Source organism: Pseudorasbora parva, chromosome 23 (genome assembly GCF_024679245.1).
Source record: "Pseudorasbora parva isolate DD20220531a chromosome 23, ASM2467924v1, whole genome shotgun sequence".
Classification (NCBI taxonomy): domain Eukaryota; kingdom Metazoa; phylum Chordata; class Actinopteri; order Cypriniformes; family Gobionidae; genus Pseudorasbora; species Pseudorasbora parva.
In genome coordinates, this window is record NC_090194.1 from 13,575,022 (window position 1) to 13,593,724 (window position 18,703).

Genomic DNA, 18,703 nt, shown 5'->3' on the forward strand with positions numbered 1-18,703 from the left:
TTAGGTGCTATGAGCAATTCAGCAATTTTGCTAACATTTTCTAAACCTTGGCTGCATCCAAAATCACGTACACTAGAGTAGATACTATATTGAATAAGTAATTACTTGTGACCATTATGCCATTATAGCTTTGATTGCATGCTCGCTTTTCACTTTTGCTTTCGAATTTGCGATCATAAGATATTTGTCAGGATCTGTTGCACACCAAATCCTCTTCCTTCTTCCTGTCAGGAATCTCTCCTTATTAACTTCAGTGAATCAGTGAAATCTGATGTACTCTAATGTAAACGACTACTGCAGCAAGCCTAACCATGTCCCTTTAGAATGCGTAGAATGCGTTACTCCTTTTCTGTGCCTTTCCGAATTCAGATTTCGGCTTCAGACACATCCCTGGTGTCCATTGATGTGCACTTCAGAATCTCGGCAGTAGCAGGAACTTTTTATTTTATTTTAGGAACGTATCGCCTGCTACATATACTGTGAATTCGGACATCCTTCTTTCATCACATACTGTCTTCCATCTACTATAGTAGAGAAGCATGTGATTACGGATGCAGCCTTAGTCACTGAATTAGGCTGCACTCATTCCTACAACCACACGCCTCCTCTATCCAAAACCACACCCTCCTCAGACATGCAAGCACACCAGTTGTCAAGAAACACAAAAATCATGAAAAGGAAACTCATAAAACAAAACAAGTTAAACAAGAAAAAATAAATTTTGTTTATCACTGACCTGATGGAGATAACTGACATTACAAATTAGATTACATATGCACATATTTACATAAATTCTACGAGCTGTGAAAATGATCCTAAGTTTACATGCTAAATTTCTTAATATCATGTTACCTCATCAAGCATCATTGACTGTTTGCAGCCTTTTGTAATAGTTGTGTATAGATTCATATTGTGGATAAATCAAGTAATTATTTTGTATTGTGGAATATATTAAAAACTGTGTGTCTGTATGCATATAAAAATATGCAAAATATCAAATTCTAAAGTAATCTTACTGTATGCGACAGGATGTAAACTTGACAACACAGCTGTATATTGTATATTTTATTACATTAAAAAATTATTATTAAAACACTTTACACTTACAAAATAAGGTGAAAGAAAAACTGTTTTAGCAGCAAAGGCTGTTGTTCTGAGATTTACCATGATCAATGATAACATACTTAAGTAAAACAAAAGGATCCAGCAATGAAAATTAAAGAATTTCAATGATTTGCAGAGCAAATATAACAAATAAAAAGTGCATTGGTAGTTCTACAGAACAATTAAGTACATGATTATCAGTACTTTGTATAAGTGCTTTATATTGACTAAAACACAAAGGCCTGGTTTCACAGACATGGTTTAGATTAAGTCAGGACAGGCATTTGTTCATTTATGGCATTTAAGTAACTTTTATAAATGTGACTTAGATTTAAAAAAACAAAAAAAACATTGCTGGTGTGCATCTTGAGACAAAACAATGGCACTGACATTGTAACATACGTCAGTGCAAGTTGCTTTCAGTTAAAACAGTTAAAATACAACATGTATTTTAGTCTGGGACTAGGCTTAAACCTGGTCTATGAAACCAGGTGATAGTTACACACAATAGTGCAATAATCATCAGGTAATTGGGAGGTGTATGACTAATTTGAAACACCATCACTAGGCATCAGAGACGTGTGCTCATCGCTCGGCTCCTGAAAATCTTTGGCAGTTTTGTTTTCTTCTTAGGCTGAAAGCTTTGAGTAAAGGTACATTTATGAAGATACACTTAATAAATCAACATTAACAAATGATAAAATGATACATTGAAACGGGGATCATATAAAAATGCATATTTTCTTGAAATCTTACCTTTTACTTTCTCTGTCAGACTGTTGTGTTCCCTGCCTTCTAAATGATGTAAATTTCAGCTTTTGGATCGCACTTAGCTTTTTGTGTTCGTTTTCTGGTAGCTGGTTTAACAAAGAGAGGAACAGTGATCAGTGGAACAGTGAACTTCAAACATCCACATTTTCATGCTGCTAATACTACCTCTATTATTAGCGGAAAAGTTCACCCAAAAATGAAATCCATTTTTCAGTGCAACAACAAAAAAGAAAACATTAGGCAGAATGTCTGAATGTGGATGAGGACCAGGGGCTTAGAAAGCACTTTAAGTCCGCATGACTACATTATAATTGCACTCTATAAAAGGCTTCTGACGCCATACGATAGCTTTCTATAAAGAAATGACAGATATTAAAGTCATTATTCATTTAAAATATATTTTGTGGTCAACATTCCCTCTAAATGCATTTTTTTTAAACAACAGTCTGTTGTAAATAACTCCTTTCATAATCATACAGGTTTGCGAAATACATCATCAGTGTGAGTAAATGACAGAGCTTTCCTTTTAGGTCATAATGTTTTGGTTCCGTCACTGTTCACTTACTGGATCTTTACCGTCAGGCTCCTCGACTAAGATATCTGCAATAGGTTCGGCTCGTGCAAACCTCGTTCTCCCTGTAGGACAGACATTTATTTTTAACAGACATCTACTAATGGCAGAATGTCTCTTTTTACATATTTAAACTAGCACTGAGTTCATCTGTCAAACACAATTGAGACTCACTGAGACGGCTGACGGCTGCCTGAGTGTCAGATACCGATCTCTTCCGAAAACCCATGGGATCCTTTAGGCGACTCGATCCACTGTCTGGATCTTCATGACCCAGAATCTGAAAACTTTGACAGGCAGGATAGCTCGTTTCTTCCTTGTGCAAGCTTACACGCTGAAAACATACAGAGAGTTAATGTGCTGGAAATACGAGGCTTCAGTTTACAGGAAACAATGAAGTCATTTGACACCACTTTTGACAAACCAAATTGATAGGAATGTCTTTAGAGGGTTATATGGCCTAAAACAGCAACTGTATGATATATCAGTGTCTCTAACCTCTATTTCAGCATGCTGACTCTTCAGGATCTCCACCTCCTTCTGCAGACTGTGGTTTTGCTGCTGTAGCTTTGCCATGTTCTCCAGCATCCTGCACACCTGCTCCAGGTACAGCAACCCTGGAGAGAGCTTGTCCAGCCTGTATTGATCACCGCCTGCAAACTGCTGAGACAGAGAGATCAAGACCTGTATTCATTAAGATTCCCAGTGTTGGGAACAGCACAGGTTTTATCGTCTAAAATGGTGGGATATAAAAGGCAAAAACAAATCAAAGAACATTATTTGTACTGTATAAAATTTACAACACACGATCTCCGTTCTAGATTCAGATTTCGTTGATCTTAGTACTAAACAGTTTACAGATTAGGCTGCGATATTAACTTCTATTTGGAGCTGCTCTGAGCTGTTTGAACAAAAATAAAATCTTAGAGGGAAGCTAAGCTTATGAAGTCTCTTTAAAGGAAGTGAATGCAAATAAAAATGTTAAAGCAGAAGTGCGTGATTTCGCTACTAGTCGCATCAAACTAAATAATGACTGACTGTTGTTAATAAGGTTTTCCGAACACTCCCCCTTTCAGCTATTGTTTAAATAAACAGATAGTCCCACCCCCAAAATTATGCAAATAGCTGAGATAATACTGCTGATTTAACAAGGTAATGTTTTGATAACACTACAGTGTTGGCACTTTACAGGGAAATCAACCGACAAATGGCTAGTTATTGATTCTGCATATAAAGCTGAGATAGAATAAAAGTATTTTAACAGATTAAAAAAAAAACACAAATCTCCATTAATAAAGAGCAGAATGCAAATTAGAGTATGGTTACACTATGTACTAAAAATAGACGAGAACCTTACGATCCAGTTCACACGAATCTGCGAAAATGACTAAACAGGCTATATTATGCATGCCAGGCCAGTAGTTCTGGGGGTTAATAAAGGCCTTTTGAAGCTAATCGATGGGTTTGTGTAAGAAAAATATCCATATTTAAAACTTTATAAAGTAAAATATCTACCTTCCGGACATTTTATTTCTATAACTCTGATTGTATTTGTCTGTATAATGTCATATAAACATGGCTTGAGGGTGAGTAAATCATGGAGTAATTTTATTTTTTGAGTGAACTATCCCTTTAACACCCAGTTTCTTTAGATATTATACAAGGAAGACATTTGTAATTTCCTTATTAGAATGAAAACATTTTTTTGGGTTATGGTTCTATAAAGTTTCCTTTCCCCTACTGTTCATGTCCAAGCGATAACGTTCAGACATGTCCCACACAAATCTCTATCATTCCTCTCAGCCTGCTGGCACCATTCCAGTCATTCCTCTCTCACCTGAACCGACCGGTTCCCAGTCTTAAAGCGCTTGTTTAACATCTCTTGACACAGATCCACAACAGAGACCATAAAAAGGACGTCTAGTGCATGTGCATTGTGTGTGCAAGAAAGATTCAAACGCTTGTTCCAGTGTGGTTAAATATGTAAGGGGTAATCTGCTCATTATGTACTATATTATAATGCATTATGAACCTGAGCTATAGTCATAAAAGTTTATGCAACTTGAGGACTGCTTGTCATTTCTTGACCATGAAGACTCACATGACAGGCAAAGTGCATTCAGAGCTCTATGCCTTTGACCTTGACCATTTCATCTGTTGTTTCCAAAGAGTTTTATGTAAAAAACAAAACAAACAAAACATTTAAAAATCATAATCAAATAAATGTCTTGAACCTTTCTTGAAACAATTTTTTTTCTTATATGTTGAAAAGGACTGCATAATTTGTTCTCACAATCACAATCAACTATGAATTACATGAAACATTTAACTTATCTCACTGATTCTTGAGAAAAGGGACAAAACATGTTTTAGATGTTACAAATAAAAACTAACACTGCATTATAAAAAAAATAAAATAAAATAAAAATTGTCTTAAATAATGAACCATGTAAGGGAACAGGTTTTTTTTTCTAAATATTTTTTCTAAAAAATTATTTTTATTCACTCCATAACTTCCGTCAGACACTAAAACGCATACTAATTTAATTGAATCCATCAAAAAAAAAAAAAAAAAGCAAAATCTTCAGTTATGTAATATTGGTTTTCAGTAAAGGATCTAAAACATAAAATACATTCTCTGTTTATTTTTTGTTTTTGGGGATGGAGTCGACAAATACTGACGGAGTTGAGAAAGGCTCAATGAGTCCAATGTAAATAGAACCATAAAAAAGCATTAAAATAATTCCCCATATGCAAAAAACGTATTAAATCACATTATACAGACTTTTTGAGAGCACTTGTCAACCATCAGATATAAAAGGACTTTTATAGGTATTTTAAAATAAAATGCACTATTTATTTATTTGTTGTGTTGTTTGATATCTTAAAGATCTCCGCCTTTTAATTATTATTTTTATTTGTTGCATTTTTAAACTCTTTGTTTGGTAGTTTTACATTGTGACCTCATGCTGGACAGGTTAAATTAAATGTATTTTACTCTATTTAAGTATAGAGTGTGTTTTTAAGATAATACAAAATAAATTATTTTAAAGAATAAGCGTATAAAATTTCCCCTTAGATGTAACTTTTTATGTATTTTTATTGTGTTGACATTCTTAACATAAATAGACTGTAAAAAAATATTTAAAAAAATAAGTTACCTTAAAAAGTTTAGTTAATTGAAATTTAAAATTTGAGTTATTCACATTTTTGAAAATCGATAACCGTTATTAAAATATTATTAAAATATTTTGCAAGCATATTGGGTAATTGTGTGTGTTTTATTTGTGATGATGCAGTGAAAATGCCAAATTGTGCTATTTTCATGATTTACCACATTTGTATGTGGTTCAGAAACAATAATATTTTGAGTTTCTATTTATTAAACCACTTTCCTTCATTGTATCAAGTGTTTAATTTCAATCAACTCAAAATTTCAAAACAATCAGGTTACTTAATATTTTAAGTTAATCCAACAATATGTTTTTTTCAGAGAAGGGCTTTTGTGTTTGGGACATGTTCGTCCCTTATCTCAAGAATTACTGATTAATTTATTAGATTAAATAAATGCAGTGTTGGCAAGCAATTTAAAAAAAATTGTACCGACCTCAAACTTTTGAATTGAAGTAGGCTATTGTGTATATATCAGTCAATTTAATTTTAATGGTAAATTATTTTATATAATTATATTATATTTGATCAGATTTCCAAGACATGCAACAATAAAGTACATGAAGCCTATGATGCATATGACAAAAATGTGTGCAAACAACAGAAAAGTAATTTTGGACTGTGAGGAACGTGAGGAGTGTCTGATGTCATGTGTGTGACAAGAAAAAATAGCATTATATGTCGTGTGTGTCAAGTGCATCTGAAGCAGCTCACAATGAGCAAAGCACGTGTTTACAGGTGGAGCAGCATGACTATTAGTCATAAAAGTGAATTATTTTATGACAAAGAGATATGCTTACCAGTGTTCCTTATTATAGCTAAATGGTTTCAATGAAAAGTAAACACAAACACAAGTGAACACCGGGTATTCTTTTAAAATCTTTAAAGGAAGTAGATTTTGACTGCTTACCTCCAACTGACTGTCTACCAGTTGGTAATGTTGGTCGTATTTAAGAGTTTTTCTGTAGAGCTCAGCTTTCTTGGGATCTGGAGGTTGTGAATGTGTTCTCCTTGGGCGAACAAACCTATGATGTGGTCTGTAGCTGGTTGGGTGACAGTTGGTTGGAAAAGAGGCTGTGTTACAGCGATAACGTGAGCCAGTGCCACCCCTTTCCACCTGGTGTGAAGGTTCTCTCCATGAGGCTGGTTCTGTCCTTCTCAAGGCTTGCTCCACCTTCAGACATGTTGTTTTTGGAGCCACAGAGCTGAGAGAGACACATGAGGATGAGGAGGAGCAAACAGAAGGAGACGGGGATGAAGGTCGAACATCACCGACTGTAGAGCCAAAATCTGGGTGTGATGCTTCAGATGTCAGTGCACTACACTGGTGAGAATGACAGGGACTAGTTGTACTAACCGTCTCAAATCCTGAGTCCTCAGATTCTGATTTTACATTGGATAATGGGACAGAGTACCTAGACACAGAGTCTAATCTGTCCAAACCATCTCCTGACTGATAGTGTAAATCCAGGGAGCCTTCATTCACCCAACTCTCAAGAAGATTCCCAAAATTCCTATATAGGTTCATTGATAATGAATTTCTCACTTTCGGTATTCCGTTTCTATCCCCAGACTCTCACGGTCAGGACACTCTCGCAGTCAGGACACGTGAATCTCCTTGCAGCACCTCGACTTTCTCACAGCTGACTAGAAACTTGCAGGTCGTTTTTTTTTTGTCACATTGAACTAAAAACACCTTTCAAGGGCCGCCCACATTCCGACGACGCCTATGCTTCTCAATCAGCTTCTGACAACTGCTCCACTTCCGGCGCCGTTCCTAAAATCCTGAGCTCATGTTCTTGGCAGATCTGTCAAGACATGTTGTGAGGGTGTTGAAACATTCACAACGCCCTTAAACAAAGAAACTGCTGGTGTACATCCTGAGAAGAAATGTCCACATGGCATTGAAAGGATTACAATTTATCCAACACATGTAGGCCCACGTGGGGAAGAAGTACACCAGAGATACTTAGATACTATTGCTTTTGCTTACTATTGCTACACTTAATTATGCACAGTTTTGTTTAATGTAAGGATGATAAAAAAGTTTCAGTGGTCTAATAGCGCTCAACAATGTCAAAATGACTGAGATGGCCAATTGGATCACAGAAAAATGCCAGTGCGATACTTCAGTTTTACTGGTAAAGAAGTGCAAGGAGAGATTTAAGTAGCCTAGCCAAACATGTACTATTCGACAAGTGTTTTACTGTAGAAATGTTAAATGGTCAATAGTAATATTACATGATGCAACACATTTAGCCATTAGGCCAAAAATAGGCCTTAAAAATAATTCATGTAATTTATTATTGAACATGATTAGAATTTATTTTTTTGTTTGGTCCCTCACTGTTCAAGACAATGTTATGCACTTGCTCTAGCACAATATGATGGTACTTTGCAAATTCGTACACACAAGAAATTAATGAAGTGTGTTTGTAACAATTTAATGTTAAGATTTGTTTATTTGGTAACTGTCATTATCGGTCAACAGAACCAACTCAAGTTTGATGAAATGGTACTTTCATACAATTTATAAAAAGAAAAAAAGAATGCATTGATAGACCATAGAGTTTAATTCCTTTTGTAGGAGCCGCGCAGAGGACTAGACATTCCTTTCTGTGATAACATCAGCATTCCTCTCTGTGTAGGAAAAATGAAAATATGCAACATCAGAGAAAAACGGTCAAACTGTTAAACACTAATAATGACACATGCAAAGCAAATGTACAGTGGACTCCAATGAAGAAATGTGATTCTTCAGGGTGAATAGTTTATGGAATTATGTCAGTATTCTGTGTTATTAACTTGCTGCCATTATGATTGCACCTAATAAAACTAAGTTATAGCCTATTGTACCTAAATGGTCCTAATTAATTGCACATGTTAAGGTGTCAAGAAGAAACCAGCCACAGCCACGTCAACGCATGTCTTTGCATTGAGGTCCATTGAGTATACATTTTTGAGAAAGTACAAGAACCAGCCAGTGTTCAAAACTACTACTTACCGTAGCCCGATTTACAATAGTAAGCTTGTAATAATGTTATAATTTGAGTGGTACTGGTAGCTTTCCACAGGAAGCATGTACATAAAGGAGTTTGGTTCACATGTGAGGATGTTTCATGTGATATGAGCAAAGCAATCGTTTATTTCACTGTTGGTAGCGCAATTTATTGTAATGCTTTTTTTTCCTCAGTTGGTCGGAACAGAAGTGGCAGACATGTTACCTACTTGTTCAGATGACATTTTATGGTGAAAATTCTTATTTTGATCATGTTTCCAAGATATAGAATCTGTGATCCCCCCCCCCCCCGTGTATTTTAATGGATGCGAGAGTAACAAAACAATCCAATTACACTTCAGATATCTTTATCTTTTCCCCAAAGATCTGTCATTTAAGGATTATTATGCTGTTATCATGCTGATTTAATTCCAAGTGTTCATTTTTTTAATACGTTTGGTTTTAGTTAGTTATCTGATGTTATAAGAGGGGGAGGGGGCATCATGAAGACGACAGCTGAGATTGACAGCTTCTCTGAGTGAAGTTTCTACTAGGGCTGTCAATCGATTAAAATATTTTATCACGATTAAATGCATATTGTCATGAGTCAACTCGCAATTAATCACAATTTAATCGCACATTTTGATCAGTTCTAAATGTACCTTAAATTAATGTTTTTAAGTTTTTAATACTCTAACCAACATGGGTATGGACAAATATGCATGCTTTATGCAAATGTATGTTTATTTTTAGTGAAACCAAACCAGCATGAAGACTAGACATGTTTTTCAAAGAACTTGTTCATGTCTCTTAAGCCTAAGCTTAAAAATTCAGAATAAGCAGTGATTTCTCTCATTTTAAGAATATAAATAAGGGGAGTTCCCTTTCGAAAGGGAACTCGCGCTGCATCCTTGGGGGGAGTTTCTTGGACGGAGACACATAACTGGCTCATGTAGACATCTAGTGGTTTCCTGCCATCAGGGTTCGGTCCTAGCCGGCAGCCCCTGATGACGGTTGCACTGTAAAAAACACAACTTGAAAAAAGTTGAAATGACTGATTTTGTTTCGTTGGTTCAGCAAAAATCCATACTGTAAAAATCTCGTCCAACAACAAAAAAATCTTAGTACTAATTTCCCCTAGCTTTGTTTTGTTGACTCAACTTTTGTACATAACAGTTATACGAATTGAAAATAAGTTGTCTGTGACACAAAAAATGTTTAGTTGAGTCAACGTGACATTATTTGTTTTCTGGAGAGATACAACTAATCTGTAACAAATCTTTTGTAGTTGAGCCAATTCAACATTTTTTGTTAGCCTGACAAGCCAGACCCACATCAAGATGTTTGGTCTGGAAACTCACCATTGACAGCGCTCAATCCGAGGGGCGGGATAAACGGTTGTCTTTCAAACTCCCTCTGCACGCGATAGGATAGCGCTACAACCAACCAGAGCAACGTAGGTGAAACAGAGCTCGTTTAAACATTAGATTAAACATTCGCCGTATCCGGTTGGCAAAACTCCGAACACATCTTTCATTCTTAAGAATGACTTCAGTGCCGTTCTTTGTTATTTTCTCAGAGAAAAGCTTGACTCCAAGTCTTCCAGAGTCGCGGTCAAAGCTGATTCGAAAGACCGCCGTTCGCCAGTTTCTGTGTTTACTAGAAGCACGCATACGCAACTCGGCCGTCGTCATTATGGCCCCGCCCACCGACTCTATACACGATGTGATTGGCCTGGCAAGAGTTAGGGGAATACAGCTAAGAAGGGTATTGAGAGTTGCTAGACAACACTCGCGGGCAGATTAAATTTGCTGCCGCTAGGGTACATTTTGTGTCTTTTGGAAACAGAAGTTCTCATTAAGAATGAACAGGTTCAGATGTAAACTTTTTTATTGGAAATGTTTGGTTACCATTTTGGTGATGAGTGTTCTTTAGTTGGGCAGTTTGAGTCTTAGCAGATTGTATGAGTTTGTAACAGTGTTTAACAAAACATAATTTGTTGTAAAGTAGGCTGTAACAAATGATCAGGTGATTATAAATGGGAGTAGTTAACCACTTTATTTATAGTAAAAGTGCTTTTTTCATAAATGCTGTATTATATTTACCAACAAAAGTTATTTGCAGCAGATCAGTCATTCTGAATTTTGATTTTTAAACACAATGTGGGAATTTTTTCTAGACACACACACAGACATCTAGAATCAGCATATGAATCTCAACAAAGGTGACATGTTTCATGCTGCAATGCATGATGGGAGCCCTCATTTTAATACTACGTTGGCTCCCAGCATGCATTGCTGCATGAAGCATGTCACCATTTTTGAGATTCATATGCTGATTCTAGATGTCTGTGTGGTAAAACACTCCCCCCTTTGCTTATGCTTTTTTTTTATTTATCAAAATGTATTGAATTATCACAAACTGTGATTTACAAAGGTTGAGTCAACAAAAAAAGCTAGTGGAAATTGGTACTAAATTTTTTTTGTTGTACAACCTAAATGTTTTTAAAAGTGTAACCTAGCATGACGAGATGACACTGCTGCTATGCGGTCCCTACAGGACGGGGACCTGCATAGGTTGCCTGCAGCATGGTACCTACTAGGCAGGCTTAAGAGCTCCCCTCTTATGAGGGTATCTGTGAGCTTACGGCCGCCCCGCAGGGCCTCCCTGTGAGATCAGCCCTCAGGCCTCCTGAGCACCCCTGTAATGTATGTGCTCTGTAGATCCTAGGATCGAGCAGCTGACTCCCCTCGCTAGCAAGGATCGGAAAGCACTACGCTAAGCTCTGCTCTCCAGGAAAGCCTGTCTATGAGGTCCGGCCTGAGGCGAATACTGACAGTTTTTGCAGTTCCTCAGCTGGATACCTCTCCAGAGGCGAGTTTCCAGAGGCTCTGTTTTTCAACAGACAGGGTTGGCCGACGGAAGCGTCCCACATAGTGACGCTAGGTCAGGCCTCCCTGGTGGCATTCGGTGAAGTTTTTTCCTGAATAGTGACTGACTGGGGCGCCCTCAGGTTCTCTAGCCACATTCTCTTAAAGGAACCCTTTCTGTTGAATGGGTTGGTTCCAGGCCTTTGAGCGGCCGGGGTAGGACTTCTTGCGGTACGCGAAGGTGCCCCCCAAGGCTTATAGCTCGGGCTATGACTGTAGGGAATGCTGTCACTGACAGCCTAGTGTGAACAGAGGGGAAGTGGTTCAGGCATTTCAGTTGAATTTGCTTGTCCTGACAGTTGTCACTGCCAGTAGGCATACACTCTCCTCGGCATGGCCGCGTGGGTATATCATTCCCCGTAGCGTCAGCTGACGCAGCGCGAGTTCACTTTCGAAAGGAAACGTCTCTGGTTACGACTGTAACCTTAGTTCCCTGAGAACAGAGAACGAGATGCTGCATCGCATTGCCATGCCTCAGGGCCTGCCTGCGAACAGTCCCTTCAGACGAAGAAGCTGGTGTCAAGTTTGCTAGGTGGCCTTATATACTTCCTGGTCGCATCTTGATGATATTTTACACTGTCGCCGGTCAATAGGATTGCCGTGATTCGATAATAGTTCAGACACCTGTCACGCTGGATGTATTCCCCATAGCGTCAGCTGAGGCAGCGTCTCGTTCCCTGTTCTCAGGGAACTAAGGTTACAGTCGTAACCAGAAATGTTATTACACTAGCAGTTTAATTTAGAACAGGGCACAGTTTGTATGAAAAATTGGTAATGTGAAAGCTGACATGTGGACCTGTGAGCGTACCAGTACCACACCATACCTGGAGGAGGTCCATATTCCATGAGTAGATATAGTGTGGCCTCTTTAAGAGATGTGCTATTGAACTGCCAGTATTTTGTGTGTGCGTGTGCCGAACTGTGCTGCGAACAGTGTGAGAAACACAGACTCGGGAGCGCTCTTGTTCATAAAAGTAACCTGCATATTCGTTTTAGCCGATAGTAATGTATTTAGTTCAATAAAACACATGTACTGTAAATTGTGAAAGTGTTAATGATTTACCTTGGATATGAGCGAGAGTAAGCTTGCAGTGCATCGCGCTCGGACAGCAGAGAATGTGCTTAGTGAAAAAATGTGCTTTTCTTTCGACCTGGAGTCTAATAAAAATGAAGCAGAAAATGTGTCGTGCGTGTCGTGTCGATGAACAACCCGTGTAAAGAGGATAATTCCGCAAATACCTGCAATTGCAGGTATCAAACAGAGATGGCGATAAAGAGGTAAAACTTTATAAGAGAACTACACATGAAATTTTTTTAGTTGAGTCAACTTTGTAAAAATGTTTACTGACTTTGGTTATGCCCTTTCTGCTTCTGAACACAACACATTCGCATTGACAGAATTTTTCTCTTTATAACTTTCTCTCTATAATTCACATTAACTAATATCTCAGAAGTTTCATTTTTGGAGAACTATCCCTTTAATATCATGTCTAAAACTAATATATTTCTGTCAGTAAAATGGCTAGGTTTTGTCCTCTTGGGTCAATTAAATAATGTTATGTATGGATAATGATGTCACCGTATAGGTGTAACATGGGGAGAGTTCACAGATAAGAATCATTTTACAGTTTCAGTTTCCTCTGGCTTCCTTTATGATCCCACATGGAGGTTTTTCAGTCTTTGTTGCTATCCCTCCTGAAGCTACAGCAGAAAATCTAATTTTGAGGTAAGAAAGTAAAAAATAAATGGTTTAATACTACCATTGTAGATAATGTATGAGTTATATCAGGTCAAAGTGTAGTTTCTCTAGTAACCTCCTGTTAATTTCAAAGCACTATGCTAATGCAGCAAAAAATGGGTGACATTGGCAGGTTGTAACACGTGTTTTGAAACAACCTTCCAATTACACACAACTAAGAACATTTATGTGATTTTAATAATTAATAATAATTTTAAATTTAATAATTTAATAATTTTAATAAATAAGAATGTGCACATAGAGACATAAACAAACAAACCAGTATGCAAGCACAAACTGTTGTTGTGTATATCACTTGGAGAACGCTTGTTTTTAGTGCATTTTGTCTACCTGTTACAACCGATTACAACTTTCCCTAACCTAGATCTAGATGCATCCTAGCGGCGGCAGCAAATCTAATCTTGACTTGGGTCTGGCTTGTCAGGGCTAATTACCAGTATGTGTTACAAAAAACAATTTGTATTTGTCATCATCTCACAAGTCTGTGATATAGTAGAATAAATTTAAACTTTTGCCATTTTAGTTGACAAATGTGGGTACTTTGCCTTAAAGTTTCAGACGTGTACCATTAGCTAAAAAAAAGTTAGATGCTGAAGAAATGTGTAGAACCGTTACCAGTCTCCCCTATATCCGGGTGCATTTCTCCTAATACCCACAAGAGGCTGCAGAATCACAACTGACTGGCATGTTCAACATATAGGGCGCGCCTCAATTTGGCTCCCTAGTTCAGTAGTAGTCAGGGCACTGATCAGGACATAAGTCAATGGGCTGACTCCCATATTAGTGCCCTGACAACTGAACTAGGGATCTGATTGAGACGCACCCATAGAGTGCTCAGCCAAATGCAGCGAGCCCATACACTGTTCAATATCGATTTTCAGAACAACTGCTGAGAACAGAGTTTATTTCAAACAGTTTAAGTGGACTTAGAAAACTTATTTTGTGGTCGTTTATTAAAACAAATCAATGTTAAGCTGCACGCACACTTATCGAGTGCTTTCATTCTTCGCGATGACTAGAGAACACGCACGTCACATCACGTCTCCGACACGTGAACGCGCGCCTTGACTCCCACTAGCAACCGTTACACAAAACACTCAACTGCTGCGGGTTTGAAACATGGAGCAGTTTCCTCCAAAATTTAGTGAAGTTCTGGTGACACCTGACCCACAATACATCCCGGGGTGAGTTCTCAGTTAATTATCTCAAAATTATTAGTTACTTATTTTGTTCCAGAAGTTACCAGCAGTTGGTATTTTTTTATGAAAAGGTAACTTTAACGTACACTTTCTTTATTTTAAATGATAGTTTATTTATGGTTTTATGGTGAAATAAAACCTACAACCCTTCCTACCTGCTTCGTAACGAGGCACAGTCAAATAATTGTACTGCCAAATGTCACTCTTGACATGAGTTCATGTCACTTCACTTTCACTGGTGGTCATTGTTAACCTGTTCCTGTCTGTCCGTCTAAAATGAACGACTCAATCAATTAACTTCAATTCAATATCATTGGAAATTCTAATATTGTATCTCCAACTTCACTAACTGTTATGTCCCATCTTAAATCCCCTGGGGGATTTCAATTCCATCATTCATTTAGCTTTATTTTCCCCCAAAGCATTTTTAATGTATGTTTGTTCTTTATTTAATCTTAAGACATAAATAGTAAGAGCGTTTGATACTCTTTCTTTAGATGAACATAAATTAAGAATTTAGAATAAAATAAATCTCTGTTCATGCAATGCAAGTTTATGGGACCCCCAAATCTGACACTTCATAAACCACACAAAGTGAACACGATGGTATTCGATAGGACCCCAGTTGATGAATCAATGTCTTCTGAATGATAGGTGTGTGTAAGAAAAAAAAAATATTTTTAACTTTTTTAAAAGTAAACAATCACTTCCAGTCATGCAAAAACATGTTTTTTGACAGTTGGCTGGAAGTGATGGTTTATAAATAATAATAATAATAATAATAATAAAGTTAAATGTATCATTTCACATCAGAATACATTGATTCATCAACTGGGTTCATATGAATCGCAATTTTTGTTAGTGAAATTATGCAAGAACTGTGAAAATATAATGTAATTGTAATTGTGTCTCAAATGATACTATGCATTATGTAATCAACCATTTAGTGTGCATTTTAAAAGGTTATCTTGTCATTCAACATTAGAGTCTGATAGCCCCTCCCCCTCAGCTACATATTAATATTATCTTCAGATAATTATGCGCATCATCCAGGTGTTTGAAGTGCACTTTTTCTTTTCGGAAATTTTAGTCTGAACACTACTCACACCAGGGCCCGTATTTATCAAACATCTTAGAATTACTCACAAGAACACTGCTAAGAATTGACTTAAGAGTAAAAAAATTCTTGGCTCAAAGCTGCGCTTAAAAGTTAGTTATCAAGCGTCCCAATCATACTTTAAGTAAAGTGTAGGACTAAATCTTAAGTGTCAGTCTTAGAGTGGATTTACGACACTTTGATGTGCCACAAATAGAATTTTGGATGATGTCATAGGCATGAACCAATCACTGAATAGATGTCCTTATTTAAGAATATAAAGACAAATTCACATTGAATGGTGAAATTCCAAAGAGGAGTTTACATTCAATACACATTTGACAATGAAGAGTTTTCAAGAGAATACATTATAATATACACATTTTACATGCAAGATCAACATGTTTTCATCCATGTAATTAATTTTTTTAAATTGGTGTGCTGTTAAATGACCTGCCTATGTATAGCCTAGATTTTTTTTATATAGAATCAGCCACCATGGATTCCCATGGATTCCTAAAGAAAACCGACATGGCAGGAGGAAGAAGCGATCGCTACTGCTTGCTGAATTACTCGAACAGTGTTTTTTTTGTTGTTTTTTTATTATAAAACCCAACATTAACCAGCGCTGAAAAAGATGATGTCTGCTATGTCCAAATGATACTGTTTGATTAACTATTTGTTGTCAAATATTTCGAACACATTCTCCCTCTATTGAAAGATTTGCACACGTCTCTGTCTCCTCAGCGCCATCACAAGCCCCTACTGGCAACTCCTAACCACTTGAGAGACCTCTCGAGCTGTCTTAAATAACTGGGAGAGTAAGAGTGATTCTTAGCTTTAAGAAATTTGATAACTTGCTTTTATACTTAAGTTTGAAAGTAGGAGTAAATGTCATGAATTCTCAGCACTTAAGACTAAAATAGCACTTTGAGAAGCTTGATAAATACGGGCCCAGATACAAAAAAATGACATATAACAGTGCACTAGTATGCAAATTGGGAAGCATCTTGTGTGTATTTAGAATACATTATATGCAAAATTAGACAAAAGAGCCAGACATTTCCCCAAACAAAAATATATTAATGTAATTTCTGTTGCAAATAATTATATTGAAACATCATTCCCAACATCTGCTGATGGTTGTGTGAAGGTATGCAGGCTACTGTCCTCAGCTGAAGTACCACATGGGCCAGACTTATGGTCAGTTAACAGCAAAGCTCCTGTCTTCCCCGGAGGTAACTCGTTCACAGAGGCTTGTGCTCCAGAACGGTCGCCTCCCATCCATAGAGAACAACACAGAGCCCCTAGATGAGATCTGGATGAGCCAGCATGGAAGCAGCAGGAACCTGGAGAAAATGATACCGGGATACACAGGTTATAAGCATCTTGGGGGACTGCAGCACTTGGTGTCTAGTTTGCAAATCTGTTAACATATCGGTTTGTGCTCCAAGGTTTTGTTCCATTGCGCCAAAACTACTTCTGCAAAACGTATGCAGAAACCTGTCGAGATGCACTATCGGAGTTCAGCCAGGAACAAAAGAAGAGACGTCGTACAGCTTCTGCTGACCTGTCTTTCGCTGTCAACAACAATATCCCAGACTTCAAAGTAAGCTGTCACAGTTTGCTCCTCTTTCACAGCTCCCCTGTGTAGGGTCACCCTGTTAAATTATAAATGCAAAATATCCAGTATCAAAGCAGGTCGAGTGTCACATGCCGGTAAAAGAAAGGAAGTACTGTTACTAAACAAGCTCTCCAATTAGGACACCACATGATTGCAGGCAATTATCACTCCATTGTGATGAAACAAGCTGTGAAAGTCCCCTCCCCTGATAGATAGATAGATAGATAGATAGATAGATAGATAGATAGATAGATAGATAGATAGATAGATAGATAGATAGATAGATAGATAGATAGATAGATAGATAGATAGATAGATAGATAGATAGATAGATAGATAGATAGATAGATAGATAGATCAAACTAGTTTTAAAATCAAAGTTGAATATAAAGGGGGTCGCACACCGGACCCGAAGCACGTAGCGCCATGCCTCAGGTAGGGTGAAATCAGTATGTACATTAACGATTTGAGGGAAATATAATATACATTTAATATAAAACCTTGAAATGGCGCTCTGTGGCACAGCAGGATTTTCAACAACTTCCTGAGTCACCGTGTGTACACTCATTGAAAACAATGTGTTTGAATTTTAAAGACGTGGCGCCGCTGAGCTTCGCATCCGGTGTGTGACCCCCTTAATGGTTGTTCTTTGTTGTAGCCTAGAAGATTGAGCAGCCCTCTAAAAGCAATTTCTAAAGATGCTGCCCTCTACGAGGCCCCGGACCCTTGGAAGCCACAAGGCTCCCCGTACCTCATGGAAGATAGCAGCCCACATAAGTATTTCATATCAGGTTAGCCAGAAATGAACTCACCAAGAAGCAAATTTACAGTATTTTAAGGAATTTTGCACCAATGTCTAACAATTGTAATTTTGACAGGGTTTACTGGCTACGTCCCCAAAGCCCGGTTCCTCTTTGGGACTGGATATCCCATCATCACCAACAAGGCACTGATCCAGTTTGGCAAGAAAATGAAGGCAAACCAGACCTCCTTTGACCAGCAAGAGGGGTCGTCCAACAGCTTGCCTCTGATACCTAAAATATACCCCTCCAAAACAGGTATCCTGCCCTGCTACACAGGCCACATACCAGGTATGTGAAGATGATAATCACTGTATGTTTCTTTCCAGAAATTATGTTGTCTTTTCCAGTAGAGTGCAGTGGCCATTTGTAATTTTATGTCAACAGGGTACAGATTTCAATATGGCCATACGTTTGGGCAGCTCACCCGTAATGCTCTGGGTCACACTGGTACACAGAGGAAGAGCACAGGGGAAACTCGACTGAGCTGAAGACCCAACCGGGCAGCTGAAATCAGTAATCACACATCTAAGGACTATTAAAGTCGCGTGGGTCATCTAACAAGCAACATGTAGCTGTGGAGTGAATGTTGTCATATTTAATGAGATTCAACATATTAATACTATAGTATACAAAATAATTTTTATTAGTAATCATGCTATCATACCAGTATATAAGTA

The 18,703-nt window shown here is 37.6% G+C and overlaps 2 protein-coding genes across 6 annotated transcripts; one reads left to right on the forward strand and one right to left on the reverse strand.

Annotated features, from left to right (window-relative positions):
- Positions 1–495: 495 nt before the first annotated feature.
- On the reverse strand, positions 496–7,349 carry si:dkey-106l3.7 (uncharacterized). 3 transcript variants are annotated; one of them, XM_067432974.1, is made up of 7 exons: positions 7,314–7,349; positions 6,528–6,822; positions 2,945–3,109; positions 2,621–2,780; positions 2,441–2,511; positions 1,861–1,961; positions 496–1,745 (listed from the first exon to the last, which is right to left on the reverse strand). In XM_067432974.1, exons 1-7 carry the CDS (start codon positions 7,331–7,333, stop codon positions 1,676–1,678), a joined length of 882 nt encoding a protein of 293 aa, XP_067289075.1. In that variant the 5' UTR covers positions 7,334–7,349; the 3' UTR covers positions 496–1,675. The 3 variants fall into 3 exon arrangements, with proteins under 3 accessions (XP_067289075.1, XP_067289074.1, XP_067289073.1); XM_067432973.1 differs by lacking the exon at positions 7,314–7,349 and having other exon boundaries at positions 2,945–3,106; positions 6,528–7,269; XM_067432972.1 differs by lacking the exon at positions 7,314–7,349 and having other exon boundaries at positions 6,528–7,269.
- On the forward strand, positions 2,980–18,591 carry cimip2b (ciliary microtubule inner protein 2B). Of its 3 annotated transcripts, none has more exons than XM_067432977.1 (6): positions 2,980–3,052; positions 16,753–16,976; positions 17,054–17,208; positions 17,882–18,014; positions 18,102–18,314; positions 18,411–18,591. In XM_067432977.1, the coding sequence occupies exons 1-6, from the start codon at positions 3,021–3,023 to the stop codon at positions 18,512–18,514; spliced, it is 861 nt and encodes a 286-aa protein (XP_067289078.1). In that variant the 5' UTR covers positions 2,980–3,020; the 3' UTR covers positions 18,515–18,591. The 3 variants fall into 3 exon arrangements, with proteins under 3 accessions (XP_067289078.1, XP_067289076.1, XP_067289077.1); XM_067432975.1 differs by lacking the exon at positions 2,980–3,052 and adding an exon at positions 13,175–13,271; XM_067432976.1 differs by lacking the exon at positions 2,980–3,052 and adding an exon at positions 14,110–14,488.
- The last annotated feature ends 112 nt before the right edge of the window (positions 18,592–18,703 follow it).